Source organism: Amblyraja radiata, chromosome 14 (genome assembly GCF_010909765.2).
Source record: "Amblyraja radiata isolate CabotCenter1 chromosome 14, sAmbRad1.1.pri, whole genome shotgun sequence".
NCBI classification, from domain to species: domain Eukaryota; kingdom Metazoa; phylum Chordata; class Chondrichthyes; order Rajiformes; family Rajidae; genus Amblyraja; species Amblyraja radiata.
Genome location: NC_045969.1, coordinates 48,905,027 through 48,921,460, shown reverse-complemented (window position 1 = coordinate 48,921,460; position 16,434 = coordinate 48,905,027). Strand labels below are relative to the sequence as shown.

General features: G+C 45.5%; 1 protein-coding gene across 8 annotated transcripts in view; it reads left to right on the top strand.

The window, feature by feature from the left end:
* Window positions 1-16,434, top strand: part of cnksr2 (connector enhancer of kinase suppressor of Ras 2) — a 469,607-nt gene that overhangs the window by 256,285 nt on the left and 196,888 nt on the right. For all 8 annotated transcript variants that reach the window (XM_033033316.1, XM_033033315.1, XM_033033314.1 and 5 more), the window contains exon 8: window positions 1,705-1,773. In XM_033033316.1, coding sequence (XP_032889207.1) covers window positions 1,705-1,773 — 69 coding nt within the window. The remainder of the gene's footprint in view (window positions 1-1,704; window positions 1,774-16,434) is intronic.

Here is a 16,434-nt window from a genome sequence, read left to right as displayed (position 1 = left end):
GGCTGGTGGAAATTTGGGTTGTCTGCAGCGATACAATAATAAAGGACACACAACCACAATAAAACTGTAACACAAACATCCACCACAGCATTCATCACTGTGGTGGAAGGCACAACATTTGGCCAGTCCTCCTCCATTTCCCCCCCGTGGTCAGGACCAGAGTCCAGAGTCAGTCCAGGATCGGCTCTTCCTCACCGGAGACCGCGGCTTTAAGTTGTTGTAGGCCGCAGGCCAGCGGTCAAGATTTAAAGTCCCCGCCACAGCCAGAAGCACCGTAGACTGCAGGGCCGGCGGTCGAAGCTCCCCTCCAGGGGTGATGGTAAGTCCATGCCGGACCCGCGGTAGAAGTCGGCCGCGGGCCGGCAGTGATGGCTTCTTCTTCCCCCGGGTCCCCAACGTGAGATCCCGGGCTGTAGACGCCGCACCAGCTGGAGCTCTGCAGACCGCGGCTTCAGGCTGCGACTTCAGGCTGCCGGCTGCCCCGGGTCAGCGAAACGGAGCGCTCCCCTCTAGCGAGCCCCAGCGAGGGCTCACCCGCTCCATGCCGAGAGTCCACGCTGCGCCCACCGCTGAAGCCCCGGGCGCGTCTCCGGGAAAGGCCGCGTCGATCCTTGATGTTAGGCCACGGGGGAGGCGACCTGGAAAAACTCGCCTCTCCGTGGAGGAGGCGACCGAAGCGGTTTCCCCCTCACCCCCCCACACCACCCCCCACATAAAACACACAAAGAAACATTAAATACAGACTTTAAAACATACTAAAAAAATTTAAAAAAATTTTTTTTTTTTAAATTATGAGTCTTACTTACATACGCAAGGCCTTGAGGGCCTGTCCCACTTAGGAGACCTAAACAGCAACCTCTGGTGACCTTGCCCCCGCCACCCAAGGTTTCCATGAGGTCACCGGAGGTTTTGGTCACTCTCCCTAATGGTCGAAAGTGGTTTCCGCGTGGTCGAGGCTTCATCTAGGTTGCTGCTATTTTTTCATCATGATTAAAACCAGCCTGGACTAAAAATAGGTTGCCGTTTTAAAAATCGCTAATATTTTAGTCACAGGTCTAGTCGAAGCCGGTTTTCTTCATAGTCGAGGATGTTTTCAACATATGCGTGGAAGGTGGTAGGAAGTCGCAGGTCACCTCGACCTTGGTTTTTTTTTGCCTGGCGGGCAAGGTCACCAGAGGTTGCTGTTTAGGTCTCCTAAGTGGGACAGGCCCTTTATTCTACAAGGGAAACAAAACCTACCATTTCATAATTTCTGCCAGTGCTTCTCATTTAACTCCCATCACTGAGATGTCTTGCACATATCCCTCAAGTATGCATTCCACAGTTTGGGAGCTTCTTCCACACAAGAACTGCCCTGAAGTTTAAGCAAAAGCTGTGTATTGATTCCAAGTGAATTTAATAGACAATCAGAATCTTCAACATCAAACAGGCCCAAATCTTTTGATAGTGAATGACCCTCTGGTATGTAGGTTGGGTGGTGTATGCAATTAAATTGGATAGATCCCCTGATCAAGCAAAATAAGCATGTTTGGATTCAGATCATTGGTTTTGTCACGGTAAAGCTGCATTCAGTTAAGTGTATTGAGCGGTAAACAACAGGACAACCTCCAGCATTGTTGTTTAATGAAGTGAGTAAATGTTGCATTCTTTACTTGATGCTGCGTCTGTTTTTCTTCAACTGTGTTTCCTTTTCCCCCCCAAAAGTCTCCTGCGGATCGATGCAAGAAAATCCACGCTGGGGATGAAGTGATTCAGGTCAATCATCAAACTGTGGTACGTGTCACTAGAGGGCTGGATGGGATTCTTGTTGAAGGTAGGATTTGTTTTGACAGTGAGATATGGGGCCCAGCTTATAATAATTGATCTGTGTTAAATTTGCATTCTTTGAAAGCTCTTGCTATTAATCAGTGGATGGTGGGTGCCAGGCTACACTTGTAAGTGGAGAGTGGTTCAGCAACATTTTGTTACTTTATGGACCATTCTCCTGACAGATTTGTTCACGTAAACAACGAGATGATTTTTACCAATATCATTTTTTCCAACAAGTCAAGCATAGAGACAATCAAATTAATCTAAATTAATGATGTAATTTGACCAAGCAATATCTGGCACATTATTAAAAAATGTCTTGAAATGAAATGAATTAAATGAGAAAGTAATGTTCCACTTGTTAACATAGGTTCATGGGAGAAGTGGAAGAGAGGGATGTTTCAAATACTGTATGGGTGGAGAGGGTGTGGTGTTAAATCAAGTTTGATGTGTTTAGACTATAACATAATTGGGCAAGCTTACATCAAATACATGATGCAAGATGGCTGCTTGTATTTGCATACTAAATTATGTTAGTTTGTGGTTTGTCCAAAGTGCTCCATCATAATTTATGGAATTAACAGATGTGATTCTTTTTTTTAATAATAAAATGCTAAGAATAGTGCAGAGAATTAGACTGTGTGGTAAAATCCAGTTATGGAACTGCAAATAAGTTAAAGTTGCAATCAAATATAAATTCTGACTACGTCCCATGTATGTTTTTCAGTCATTCTAAGTTGTGGACCGTATTAAAACATACAAATTGTCTTTGCTACTGGTGGCACCATCTTCATATACCAGCAGGCAGAGTGTACACAACATATGCTCTAAGTGTACCAGGCCTTGAGCAACCTTGAGAAGCCATTTACATGCCCCTAAATTGCCTCAAAAGTTGTACACCCTAGGTCTGCCCAGAGATTGCCTTCTCTCCTTCCATACTCTGAATTACATTGGATTGAGTTACATATGAAACCCATAAATGTTTGCACTTCTTCAGCTGCCTAATTGTTTGAAATGGTTGAACAATTAACCAATGGAATGAAAATGGTTGGCAGTTATTGGGCACCTATCACCCTTGCAGCTGCTGAGGGCAGGTGGACAAAATGTAACCCCACTTCCCAATCACTCGAAGCACATAGACATAGATTGTTGGGAAGGGGACCATGAGAAATCGAAAGCAAGAATGATAAAGAAGAGGATCTTTCATGTATGAGGCTTTGGTGCAGATCACTGTTCACCATGGTTATGAGGTGATGAGGACTTCAATTTTGCAAGTAGTGATTCCTTTGTAAGTTGCACACTCACAGACCACACCAATAGACTCAGCACTGAAATCATTAGGTAAAACTGACGTTAGGTATTCATCAGAGAAACCAAGGGCTGGTATGTTCCAGAATAGATGAACTTTGACCTGCAAAATAAGTGATAATTACTACAAAATAATTCTCCAAACCCAAACATGTAAACAAGCAATTCAAAAATTCAGGAAATAGCCTACTTGCAGAGAATCTATCAAACCACAACCTCCTACCTGAGTTCACAGCCTCAGCTTTTCAAAGCTGGTCGGCACTGAAATAAACCTGCAGCAAGAATATATCTGTCTCCCAGATGGTTCTCCCCATGGAGAGCAAGGTCACTGTCAAATTTGTACCCACAGGCCAGAGCTGCCATTAGTCAAATTTGTTATTGCACATCACATTGGAGCAGTCACCCACACACTGTGTTTATAAAGAAACTATTTCATTTACATTTTGGTCTTGGTAAGGAACGGATAACATCCCAGGCACAGGGATTTGCCAGTATTGCAGCTTCCTACAGCTCCAAGCAGCCTTGAAGCCTACATTCATCAGGGTTCTTTTGAAGACCCTGGAACTTTTCATCAACTAGTAAAACGTTTCCAACTTGCAGATTGTTGTTGATCCCAGAATTTTCTCAGGTATGTCCAATGGCTGCAATGATAGACCATGGCGAATAAGGACCACCTCTGCCTCCCTGGGCCTGTTGCAATATGTTAGCCAACTGCAGCAGGTAAAAAAAGTAATATATGTACCAAGACCATGGTGGAATATACCATTGGACTTCCCAAGATGTCATTTTGTGGTCTCTATGTCTAGGAGTGCACTACTGAACAAATATGAAGACTTGTAGGATGGAACTGCAGATGCTGGTTGACACGGAAGATAGACACAAAATGCTGGAGCAACTCAGCGGGTCAGGCAGCATCTCTGAAGGAAAGAAGTCGGTGACCCGAAACGTCACCTACTTCTTTTCACCAGAGATGATGAAGACTACATTGTTATGTGCTACATGCTGAAGACAGTGGATGGTCCAGAGGAAGAGCAACATGGAAACTGGGAGCCAGGAGTCACAGGAGGCACAGAATTAAGAGCTGCTGGAGCAGGAGTGCAAAGGGGAAGAGGATGGAGAGCAGGGATAGATTATTTGTCTAATATCCACTGCATCACCTGCCAGCTGCGGAGAGAAGCGTTGTCAGCAAGGATACAAACAAATCACTAATTGAGTGAAACTTCCTGCATTGACCGGGGATTCTCACAACTATGTTCATGTTAAATGTTTCCATTGTTTTTTTACACATAGGAGTCCATTTCAACCCATCAAGTCTGTGCCAGCTCTCAGATCAACTGGAGAAATGGCAGATAGAGTTTAATCTGAGCAAGTGTGGGGTGTTGCACTTTAGGAGATCGAATGTGAGGGGAAAGTATACAGTTAATGGCAAGACTCTTAACAACATTGATGTACAGGTGGATCTTGCTGTCCAAGTCCATAGCTCTACGAAAATGGCAACACAGGTCTAGGAGTGGTAACAAAGGCATATGGTTTGCTTGCCTTTATTGGTCAAGGTTAGGGAGTCATGATGCAGCTTTATAGGACTTTGGTTAGGCTGCATTTGGCATGTTGGATGCAGTTCTGGTTGCCCCATTGCAGGAAGGATGTGTTGGCTTTGGAGAGGGTTCAGAAAAGCTTTTCCAGAATGCTGCCTGGATTGGAGGGTTTTAGCTACAAGGAGAGGTTGGACAGACTTGGATTGTATTCTCTGCAATCCCAGAGTTTGAGGCAGCCAAAGATGAGGCAGTCAGAATCTTTATCCCAGGGTGTAAATATGAAAGACTACAGTGCATAGTACTAAGCTGAGTGGGGCAAAATTTAAAGATCTGCGGTGCAATTGTTTTTCCACAGAGAGTGGTGGGTGCCTGGAACCCGCTGGCAGGGATGGTGGTGGATACAGATACAATAGTGACATTTAAGAGGGTTTTAATTAGGCACATGGTTACAAAATGAATGAAGAAATATGGATCAAGTGAAGGCAGAGATTAGTTTAATCTGGCAATGTGTCCAGTAGTGGGCCAAAGAGCCTGTTCCTATGTTGTACCATCCTCCAACCTACAGTATGTACAAAGAGCAGTCCCATTCCTGCACTAAATTTCCCTATCAGCTATTCTACCCAACTTCTCATCAACTCCTTCCAAATTCCACCATTGTTGCAATCAACTTTACCCGTTCCTGCCAGGGGCTTCTTACAGTGGCTGAGAAAGGTTCCTGCCCACACTGGAGTACAGGGCTTCCCTCCTGGTATTTCTCTCTTTGATGGGGCTGGCCAGGTTTCTTTCACTAATTACATGGGTTCCTTCCCTCTCCCCTGCAACCTCCCTCCCTCTATGCTGGACGTGGCACGTGTTGGTGCAGGGGAGTGTAAAGAGCCTGTCCCACGAGCATGAAACTGCATGCGGCAAGCGCGACCTAACGTGGTCACTTAAGCCGTACGGCCTCGCGGGGCCGGTCCCACTTCGATAGCCGGAGCCGTATGGAATTGTGCGGAGCTGGTCCCGACATCGCGCGGGGCTCCGAAAAACTGACAGTCTTCAAAGATTCCACGTGGCAACGGCCTGCCGGTCCGCAGCCGCCTCGACGCCGTACACACTGTCTCGACGGTCATACGCAGCATCTCGACGCCGGCCGCAGCGTCTTGACATCGTACGTCATGCGCGAACTTCCCGCGGACTTCGCTCGAACTTCACGTCACTCACTCGACCTCCGCGCGGCCCCCGCTTCTGGATTGGTCGCGCTTGCCGCATGCAGGCGCATGCTGGTGGGACCAGCCCTGTACGGGGATCACTTGACCTCCGCGCGACCCCCGCTTCCGGTTTGGTCGCGCTTGCCGCTGGCAGTCGCATGCTCGTGGGACAGGCCTTTTATTTTCCTTTCTCAGGTTGCTGTGCAGCATTTATTCTGAACTCCTTTTGATTGAGGGTAGTCCAGTCAGGAACCACACACAGGTGGATAGGGTGGGCAAAAAAGCTTTTGGCACATTGGCATTCATCAGTCATAGTGTTGAGTATAGAAGTTGGAAGGTCATGTTGTAGTTATATAAGACGCAGGTGAGGCCATACACGTTCGCTCAGTCTGCCTGAACCTACCTTATCTCCCTGTTGCTAAACACTTTAATTCTCCTTCCCATTCTCACACTGACCTTTCAGTCCTAAGTCTCCTCCATTATCAGAGTGAGGCTGGAATTGGAGGAGAAGCATCTCATATTTTGCTTGGGCAGCTTACAGCCCAGTGGTATGAATTTTGATTTCTCTAACTTCAAGTAACCCCGGCATTCCCTCTCTCTGCATCCCTCCCCCACCCAAGTCGCTCCAGATACTCGTTTTGACCCAACAAACAGCTAACAATGACCTGTTTCCTTTATCATTGTTACTTGTTTGCATATATTTTATTCGTTGGTCTGTATCTCCACCATCATTGTCTTTTCCTCTCGTTTCCCTTTCCCGTGACTTTCAGTCTGAATAAGCGTCTCGACCCAAAACGTCACCCATTCCTTCTCTCCGTGATGCTCCCTATCCCACTGAGTTACTCTAGGTTTTTGTGTCTACGGTTTAAACACAGCATCTGCAGTTCCTTCCTACATATTTTAGAGTTTTGTGTTCAGTTTTGGGCACCGTGTTATAGGAAAGACATCATGCTGGAACGGGTGCAGAGAAGATTTAGGAGGATGTTGCCAGGACTCGAGGGCCTGAGATATAGTGGGAGGTTGAGCAGGCTAGGACTTTATCCCTTGGAGCAGAGGAGGTTGAGGGGTGGTCTTATAGAGGTGTTCAAAATTGTGAGATGAGTAGATTAGGTAAATGCACAGAGTTTCTTGCCCAGTGTAGGGAAATCGAGAACCAGAAAACATAGGTTTAAAGTGAGAGAGGAAAGATTGAATGGGAACCTGAGGGGGTAACTTGTTTACACAAAGGATAGTGGATGAATGGAACGAGCTGCCAGAGGAGGTAGTTGAGTCAGGGACTATCAAAACTTTTAAGACAGGATAGGTTTAGAGGGATGTGGGCCCAAATGCAGGCAGGTGGGACTAGTGTAGATGGCACATGTTGGTTGGTGTGGGCAAGTTGGGCTGAAGGGCCTGTTTCCACGCTGTAAGACTCTATGACTAAGTCTTGTTTCTGGCTATAATCTAACCCATTCTTTCTTCTACTGGAGCCTGATTTTGCATTGGAACTAAACACAGTGTGTGTGATGTGTTAGCTCATCAAAATAGGTGCAATTCAGTTTCTAGGCCCAGGGCTTGACAATTCCTGTGCATTCCTAGGTGAAAATCTATAAAGTTGTGGTTGTCTGAAATTCATGCTGTTGGCTCCTAACTCACACCCACTCATGTATCCATCACTCCTATGTTTTCTACCAGTGCTGGCTCCACATTAAAAGATGTCATGGTTTCCTCCTCCTTGTTTTAACATTTTTGGATAGTCACATCTAATTTACTTTGCTATCCTCCTTCGCCCATGTAAACCCCCAGGATATCATTGCTGTGCCAAATCTGACATTTGAATCATATCAGATTTAATGGTCACATCATTGGTGAATGTGCCTTCAGGTCCCCGAGCTCTCCCCCACAGTCTATCCACTACTCACTTCTCTCAGACTTTTGAGCCTCTCGATAAAATTCAATGAAATAAAACCTCTCGGTCAATTGCTTCGGTCTCTCGTTATGTAAGTTGGCCTCAGTTTTATTTGCCAACTGCCCACTAAGGCACCTCGTAGGATTTTGCTGCATTACAGATACTACATAATTTGGAAGGTTGTTGTCATGGTATGATATTACAGGGCTGCCAACTCTCACGCTTTGAGCGTGAGACTCACGCCCTCAAGCAAACTCTCACGCTCATCAGAAATTTCTCACACTCAGTGGTGAGAAATTTTGTGATCAACGAAAATTTCAAAACTCGGATAAACTGCATGGTCCGCGGGTGTTGGAGAGCAGGGGCTGCGGGAGGGATGGGAGCAGAACCAGCGGCCGGAAAAGATACGGGGAGCCGGGACGGCGTGTCGCTCGCTGCAGCTCTGGCCATGGAGCACTCTGGACAGTGCATGTCCCGGGCGTCGGAGGCGTCGGAAGCGTTGCGCCGCTGCCGCTGCCGCGAGGGTCTCTGTCTCCTCCCTCATCCCCCCCCCCCCCCCCCCCCCCCCCCCGGCCGCAATGCTCCCTCGGGCTTGGTCTCTCGCAAATTTCTCACTTCCAACTCTCACCCAATGTTGGCAGCCCTGTATTAAAACCTCACTTAGGTCTCATGCAACATAGCATCGCATTGTCTGGGGGACTTCAATGCATGAAATTTGTGACAATCCAACTGATTTCCTATGATTGTGGTGGAGATGGCTGTCAAATATGTCAGCAGCAGACATGGGCACATTTTCTGACTACAACTTCAACTACAACTGCTATGTCTGGTTATCATGTTTTTTTTGTCAGTTTCACAAGTGTAATGATTGTAAACCCTAGTAGTTTTATCTTCAATACCGCTGCAATGTCGAGGGCTTTCTTTCTCTCAAATTTATCCTTTCACAATTTTTGCGTCTTCAATGCATGATTTACATTGAGGTTGTACTTGTTAATTAGGCTGCTTCTCGGACTGGAGGCCTGTGACTAATGGTGTGCCTCAGGGTTCGCTGCTGGGCCCGTTACTGTTTGTTATCTGCTGTATATCAATGATTTGGATGAGAATGTACATGGCAAGATTAGCAAGTTTGCCGATGATACAAAGGAGGGTGATATTGCAGATCGTGAAGTAGATGTCAAAAATTACAGCAGGATTGTGATCGGTTGGCCAGATGGACTGGGGGATGGTTAATTGAATTTAATACAGAGAAATGTGCTGCATTTTGGAAAGTCTAACATGGGGGATCTGGGAGTATGGGAACGTAGTTCCTTGAAGATGCTGTCACAGGGTGGTCAAAAAGGTTTTTGGCACATTGGCCTTCATTAGTCGGAGTATTGAGTATAGAAGTTGGGAGGTCATGTGGCAGTAATAAAGACATTGATGAAGCTGCATTCAGAGTATTGTGTTTATTTCTGGCCACCATGTTACAGGAAATATGTTGTCATGTTGGAAAGGGTACAGAGAAGATTTACGAGTATGTTGCCAGGACTAGAGGGTCTAAGCTATAGGGAGAGGTTGAGTAGGCTGGGACTATTCCTTGGAGCACAGGTTAATGAGGGGTGATCTTATAAAGGTGTATAAAATCATGAGAGGTATAGATCGGGTAGATGCACAGAGTCTCTCTCCCAGATTAAGTAGAATCTAGAACATAGGGCACAGTTTAAGGTGCGGGTGGGAAAGATTTAATAGAAATCTGAGGGTTAACTTTTTCACACAAAGGGTGGTGGGTGTATGGAATGAGCTGCCAGAGGAGGTAGGTGAGGCATGGCACTATTGCAATATTTAGGAAACAATTAGACAGGTACATGGATTGGACAGGTTTGGAGGGATTTGGACCAAACACAGGTCTAGTCTAGATGGGACATGTTGGTCGGTAAGTCAGCCTGAAGGGCCTGTATCCATGCTGTAGCACTCAATGACTATGATGACTCAAGATTCCAGTAGCTGTCGTCCCCTCTGCCTCCATATGAGGAAGAACCTTTTCTGGACCATTATTATTCCACAAGAGTACAAGTATGTCTTCTCCTGATTATTTCAATGTCCTCACTCCACTCGAGTGTACAAATGGTCATGTTAATGCCCATTTTTGAAATTCATTCTATTCTTTGCAATTTTCTCAGTGCTGGAAGCTTGCCAACAGTTTTGAATGCTGCTTCATACTTGACCTTTTGGAATGAAATTACTCCTTTAATGAGAATTTGTAGGTTCCCTGATTTCTTTGGTTGGTAATAATCTGCTGAAGAAAATTCTGAAAACAGGTATGTTTCAAAGACACCTCTTTTGTGTCCCTGTCATCCCACAATCATCCCTGTGCCAAAACAATCAGCCATCAGGTCCCTCAACGACTATCGGCCAGTGGCGCTGACACCGGTGGTGATGAAGTGCTTCGAACGTCTGGTACTGGGACACTTGAAGAACAGCATCCCCCCCCCCCCTCCTTAGACCACCACCAATTTGCCTATAGGGCAAACAGGTCGACGGAGGACGCAGTGTCACTGGCCCTCCACTCCACCCTGACACACCTTGACCAGCGGGACAGTTATGTGCGGATGCTATTCATAGATTATAGCTCCGCCTTTAACACCATCCCCCCCCATAAACTAGTCACCAATCTGGACCACCTGGGCCTCAACACACACCTGAGCAGCTGGGTCCTGAACTTTCTCACCGGCCGACCACAGACTGTGCGCATGGGGAGGCAGGTCTCCTCCAGCATCACCCTGAACATCGGTGCACCACAGGGCTGTGTGTTGAGCCCCTTCCTCTTCTCCCTCTACACTCTCGACTGCAAACCCACCCACGAGGCCAACACCATATTAAAGTTTGCAGATGACACCATCGTGGTAGGCAGGATCACGAGTAACAACGAGGCCGCCTACAGGACAGAGGTAGAGAACCTGGTGAGCTGGAGCCGTGAGAACAACCTGATCCTCAACGCAGCAAAAACAAAGGAGATGATCCTGGACTTCAGGAGGAGACCGAAGACCTTCGTCCATCAGCCCATCACCATTAACGGCGAGACAGTGGAGGCTGTGCAGAACATCAGGTGCCTCGGGGTCAACATCAGCCACGACCTGACCTGGACCGTCAACATCACGGCGACGGTCAAGAAAGGACTTCAAAGGCTTCACTTCCTGAGGTGCTTGAAGAGGGCACGTCTCCCACAACAGCTGCTGGTGAGCTTCTACAGGTCAGCCATCGAGTCAGTTCTCACATACTGCATCACAGTATGGTACTCTGGCTGCACCGCAGAGAACAGGAAAGCTCTCCAACGCGTCATTAAGACTGCTGAGAGGATCACTGGCACCCAGCTCCCCAGACTGGAGGACATCTACCGGAGGGTCAAGGGCATCATTAGAGACAGCACACACCCTGGACACTGTCTCTTCACCCTCCTGCCCTCAGGAAGACGATACAGGACACTGAGCGCCCGCACGACAAGACTAAAAAACAGCTTCTACCATAGAGCTGTGACACTACTGAACTCTATCCCCCTCCCACACTGATTCCCCCCCTCTCTCTCACACACCCGCCCATACTCCTATATGTTTATAGTCTAATTTTTTAATAGTTATTTTTTAAACGTATTTTTATACTGATATTCCTGTGCAGCTGGAGGACTGCTCCAACAAAATGTCCTTGTCTTGTACAATGACAATAAAGATGATTATTATTATTATTATTATTATTATGTGAGTGGCTTGTTAATTCACATCTCCAAATGGTCATAAGCTCATGAGTGATAGGAATAGAATTAGGCCATTTGGCCCATCAAGTCTACTCCATCATTCAATCATGGCTGATCTATCTCTCCCTCCTAACCCATTCTCCTATCTTCTCCCCGTAACCTCGGACACCTGTACTAATCAAAAATCTATCTATCTCTGCCTTAGAAATATCCACTGACTGCCTCCACAGCCTTATGTGTCAAAGAATTCCACAGATTCATCACCCTCTGCCTAAATAGATTTCTCCTCATCTCCTTCTGAAAAGAACGTCTTTTAATTCTGAGGCTATGACCTCTAGTCCTTGACTCTCCCACTTGTGGAAGCATCCTCTCCACACCCATTCTATCCAAGCCTTTCACTATTCTGTATGTTTTAATAAGGTCTAACCCCCCCCCCCCTCCTCCCCCCCTCATTCTTCTAAACTCTAGCGAGTACAGGTACAAGAAAAGGAAGAATCTTGCACAGACACCTCGCATTTGAAAAACTTTACTTCTCTATCACTTCTCCCCTTGTTACTGCGCCCCCCCCCCCCCCCCCCCCACCCCCACCCCCTGCACCAACAATTCTCCACTACCTACCTCCTCCTTTCCCCAGTGCTTGCTGCCTTACTTAGTACCCAGGGGAAAAACAATCATGGTACATTGCAACACATTTGAAAGTTTCCCAGCAACGGTTTCCTTTGCTCTGAAAGGCAAGAACCTTTTTCTTCCAACCATGCAATGCTGACCTGTTAATATCACTTTGGATGTGATTCTCTGATTCCAACAATTATATTCTAAAAATAGATTTCAGGAGTGTAAAAAAGCACAGTGTTCGCTACAGACAGAAATAATTTTCCATTCTCATGCGGTTCTGCTCCCAGGAACGTGTTAGATGCTACAAAAGCACAGTGACGTGTGGGCATATTATTGGTGAAGGACCAGGATTATTAGGATGGAGTGAATGGAAACACTAATCAGCTGATCAGCTGAAGGCTCACTATGATATTGCCACTAACATGCAACTGTTTGGCTGGTCTGACACATTTGGTGCATCCTAAGAAGGGAATACTTACTTCCATAATATTTCATCTTGATGCATGTATTTATGGATTTTTATTCCAATGTATTTATCTTGTTTTACAGAATGCATCATTTAATCTGCAGGGATCTTTGTACGTTATGAATCGATGCAATATCATTTGACATGAGGGTTTTTCCACATGTGTGATTTTGTTCCCTATTTCACAAATACGGCATGGTGACGCAGTGGGAGAGTTGCTGTCTACAGCGCTTACAGCGCCTGAGTCCAGGGTTCGATCCTGGCTATGGGTGTGTGTCTGTACGGAGTTTGTACGTTCTCCCCATGACTGCGTGGGTTTTCTTCGAGAAATTTGGTTTCCTCCCACACTCCAAAGGTTTGCAGGTTAATTGGTTTGGTATTATGAAAAAAATGTCCCTAGTGTAGGATAGTGTGATTGTGCAGGGATCGGTGGTCAGTGCGGACTCGGTGTATCTCTAAACTAAACTAAAGTACTGCTTGTTTGTTGCCTAAAGCTTGTAATTTATTAATCGGTTGCTGATCTTTCTGTCATCCCTACTGTTCAATTGTTTACACACTTTTTATACATTTTTTTCTACGGCATACCTTTTAAGTTCAACTGTACCTCTTTTTCATCCATCCTGATCTCTCTTAGTGTAATATCAAGTAACTAAATACAACTGGGCCAGAAGGAATGAACACCATAATCATGCCCCACTCCAATGCTTATGTAACTTGCCTAGTGAATCATCTCCGGTTGCTAAGGCTGAACACTCTGTGTAGTAATATCTGCACATTGTTCTCTAGCTCCACAATTCACGGTGTTGACTCCAAATAGGAGCAGCTAATTTGGAGTTCACCAGTATCAGATAGAATTGTCACTTACTGTGCTGGGAAAATGACTGTGAAGTGAGTGGGATGCTGTGTGGAGGTACTGCCACTCTAAGTCATAACTCATAATAGGGAGATTGAGGCTTTAGTCAGGAGTAAGAAGGAGACATGGGGCAGGTATAGGCAGTTGGGATCAAGTGCATCCCTGGAGGAGTTCCGGGAACAAAGGAGCAAGCTGGGCAGGGAAATTAGAAGTGCAAAAAGGGGGCAGGAGATAGCTCTGGCAGGTACTATTAACAATATCCTAAGAGTTGTGATGTGTTCCCGGCGGGCGGGACCAAGCCCTCCAGTAGGCTCAGTAGGCCCAGCTTGCCCACCGCAGACGCCGATGGGACCCGCGCGGGGTGGGGGGAGATGTGCCTAGAAAGAAGGAGTATCCGTTTGGGGGTGGGGCCTGCTGCCACATGCTACGGCAGGCAGTATATAGCCCTTCTTCAGACCAGTTGAGTAAAGAAGCATCTCTACCCGAAAAGTCACCCATTCCTTCTCTCCAGGTATGCTGCCTGTCCCACTGAGTTACTCCAGCTTTTTGCATCTATCTTCAGTTATTGTTTTCATCCTATACCAAAGCTAAATTAAACAGAGTAGTGATTAATTTACAGGAGGAAACCAAGAAACATTGGTTCAGAAGAGGGTGTTTCTTCATTATTATTTATTCCGACAGAACAGACGAACAGTTTATGTTGCCAGTTTAAAATGCTGTTATTGCATGGTTTGTCTATTTGATTGATGAACTGCATTGAATGATAATGACAACATTTAACATAGTTCAGGAACTATTTTGAGTAGCTACAAAACTTCTTAATTTCTATAATTTATCATAATGACGTAGATTATAGTTGTGATTTGAAAACCAAGGTATGCAGAAGAAAGGAAACCTTGTGGCATTAAATAAAAATTGCTTGACATATTTGGAACTATTGATAATGGGCATTAATTATATTGCCTGCTTTTGTGTATTGAATATTAATTTGAAAAGCTTAATTTGCCTTTATTAAGTGCACTGGTGGTCAGTAACATGCAATTCATTGTGTAGACTGATTCAACTTCTCCAATGTGTTTGTGCGTAATAAACAAAACATACTTTAAATCTAAAGTAGACAAAAAAATGCTGGAGAAACTCAGCGGGTGAGGCAGCATCTATGGAGAAAAGGAATAGGTGACGTTTCGGGTTGAGACCCTTTTTCACAGATGTCGGGGGGTGGGGTGGGGGGGGGGGCGCTGGATAAAGAAGGGAAGAGGCTGAGACAGTATCTTTAATGCTTTAAATCTATGTTTTTTTTCTCTTTATGAAGTAGACATCTCATAAGAAACAAGCAGCGATTTGGTGGATGTTTGCAACAATCACAATTTGGTGTCTAGCATATAGAGGGGGAAGATGGGACAGTAACTTAAAAGACCCGACGGAGATACATTGTTAGAAATTTACACCCCTTCCACCAAAAAATACATCAACAAGCTTTACAGTTTACTTGTTGATGCATTTCTAATGAGCTCACACCTGATTCTATCCAACAATCTGCCTCTCAAGGATTCCCCTCGCCTGAGGTAATCTGTTGCCGGCTGTGATTTGTCTGGCTCCATCTTCTCTCCCAGTTTATTTTCTCCCTCTCCCCCATGCATTCAGTTTGATGAAGGGCCCCGACTCGAAACGTCACTGATCCCTTTTCTCCAGAGATGCTGCCTGACCAGCTGAGCTACTCCAGCATTTTATGTCTATATATTTGGGGATTGACAATACATTCTCTGAGAATGCGTCTAGAAGATGTTGCCGTCTACGAACCAAATGTCAATTGAAACCTTCTGCAATCAGATTGTGAATGACGGGGCCATTGTTTGGAAATCTTGGACAATGGACTGTACAGTGCATCACTTGCAGCACAGTGGAAAAACTGTAGAGCTGCAGACTCGCAACACCAGAGAACCGGATTCGTTCCTAATCTCAGATGCTGTCTGTGTGAAGTTTGCGTGTTCTGTGACCAGATGGGTTTCCTCTGGGTGCTCCGGTTGCCTCCCACATCCCAATATGACCTCTGTAAAATTGTCCCTAGTGTGTAAGGAGTGGATGCTATAGTGGGATAACATCGAACTAGTGTGAACCGATGATCAGTGGTCAGTGTGGACTCAGTGGGCTGAAGGACCTGATCCCATGCTGGATCTTTCAATGATTCAAAAAAAATCAACAAAAAGTTATTTTGTACTCAGTTTATCAGTGAAAATATTGAGCAAACTGTTCACAATCTATGTTGTTGCTAGAAAGAACTATGCTTGGCATTAGTGACAAGCAGTTTGATGTATTATTCATATGTGATGTTATATGAAATACCGTGAAAGATAGTATGGTTCAGAAAGACAATGAATTAAAGGCTATGATAAAAGAGACAACAACAAGCAATAAAAAAAAAAGAAAAAAGCTAAGAAGGGAAAACGACAGGAACCAATATAGTAAAGTGTGGGGCCACAAGGAACTGCAGATGCTGGAATCTTAGGTGCAATACAAAGTGCTGGAGTAACGCAGTGGATCAGGTGACATCTCTGGAGAATCACAATACCATCAAACAGTCGACAGCGCAGTCAAATGGTGTGCAGACAACAACCTCCAGCTTAATACATCAAAAACCTTGGAAATCACCATAGACTTCAGACGCAAACAAAACCCCAAACCCTCGGTCCATGTCAACTCCCATCCCATAACCTCCACGAACTCATTCAAGTTTCTGGGCACCTATATCTGCAATAATCTAAAATGGCACATCAACGCAGACCACATCATTAAGAAAGGACAACAACGCCTATACTTCCTCAGACAGCTCAAAAAGTTCAGAGTCCACAAACACCTCCTGGTCCATTTCTATCAATCCATTATCGAAAGCATCATCACCTCCTCAATCACAGTCTGGTACGGAAACACTGACAGTCACTCATTACACAGAATACAGCGCATTGTCTCCAAGGCCTCCAGGACCATCAACTCCCCCCTCCCCTCAATCCATTCCATTTACCTCCAACGTACCTCAAAACGGGCA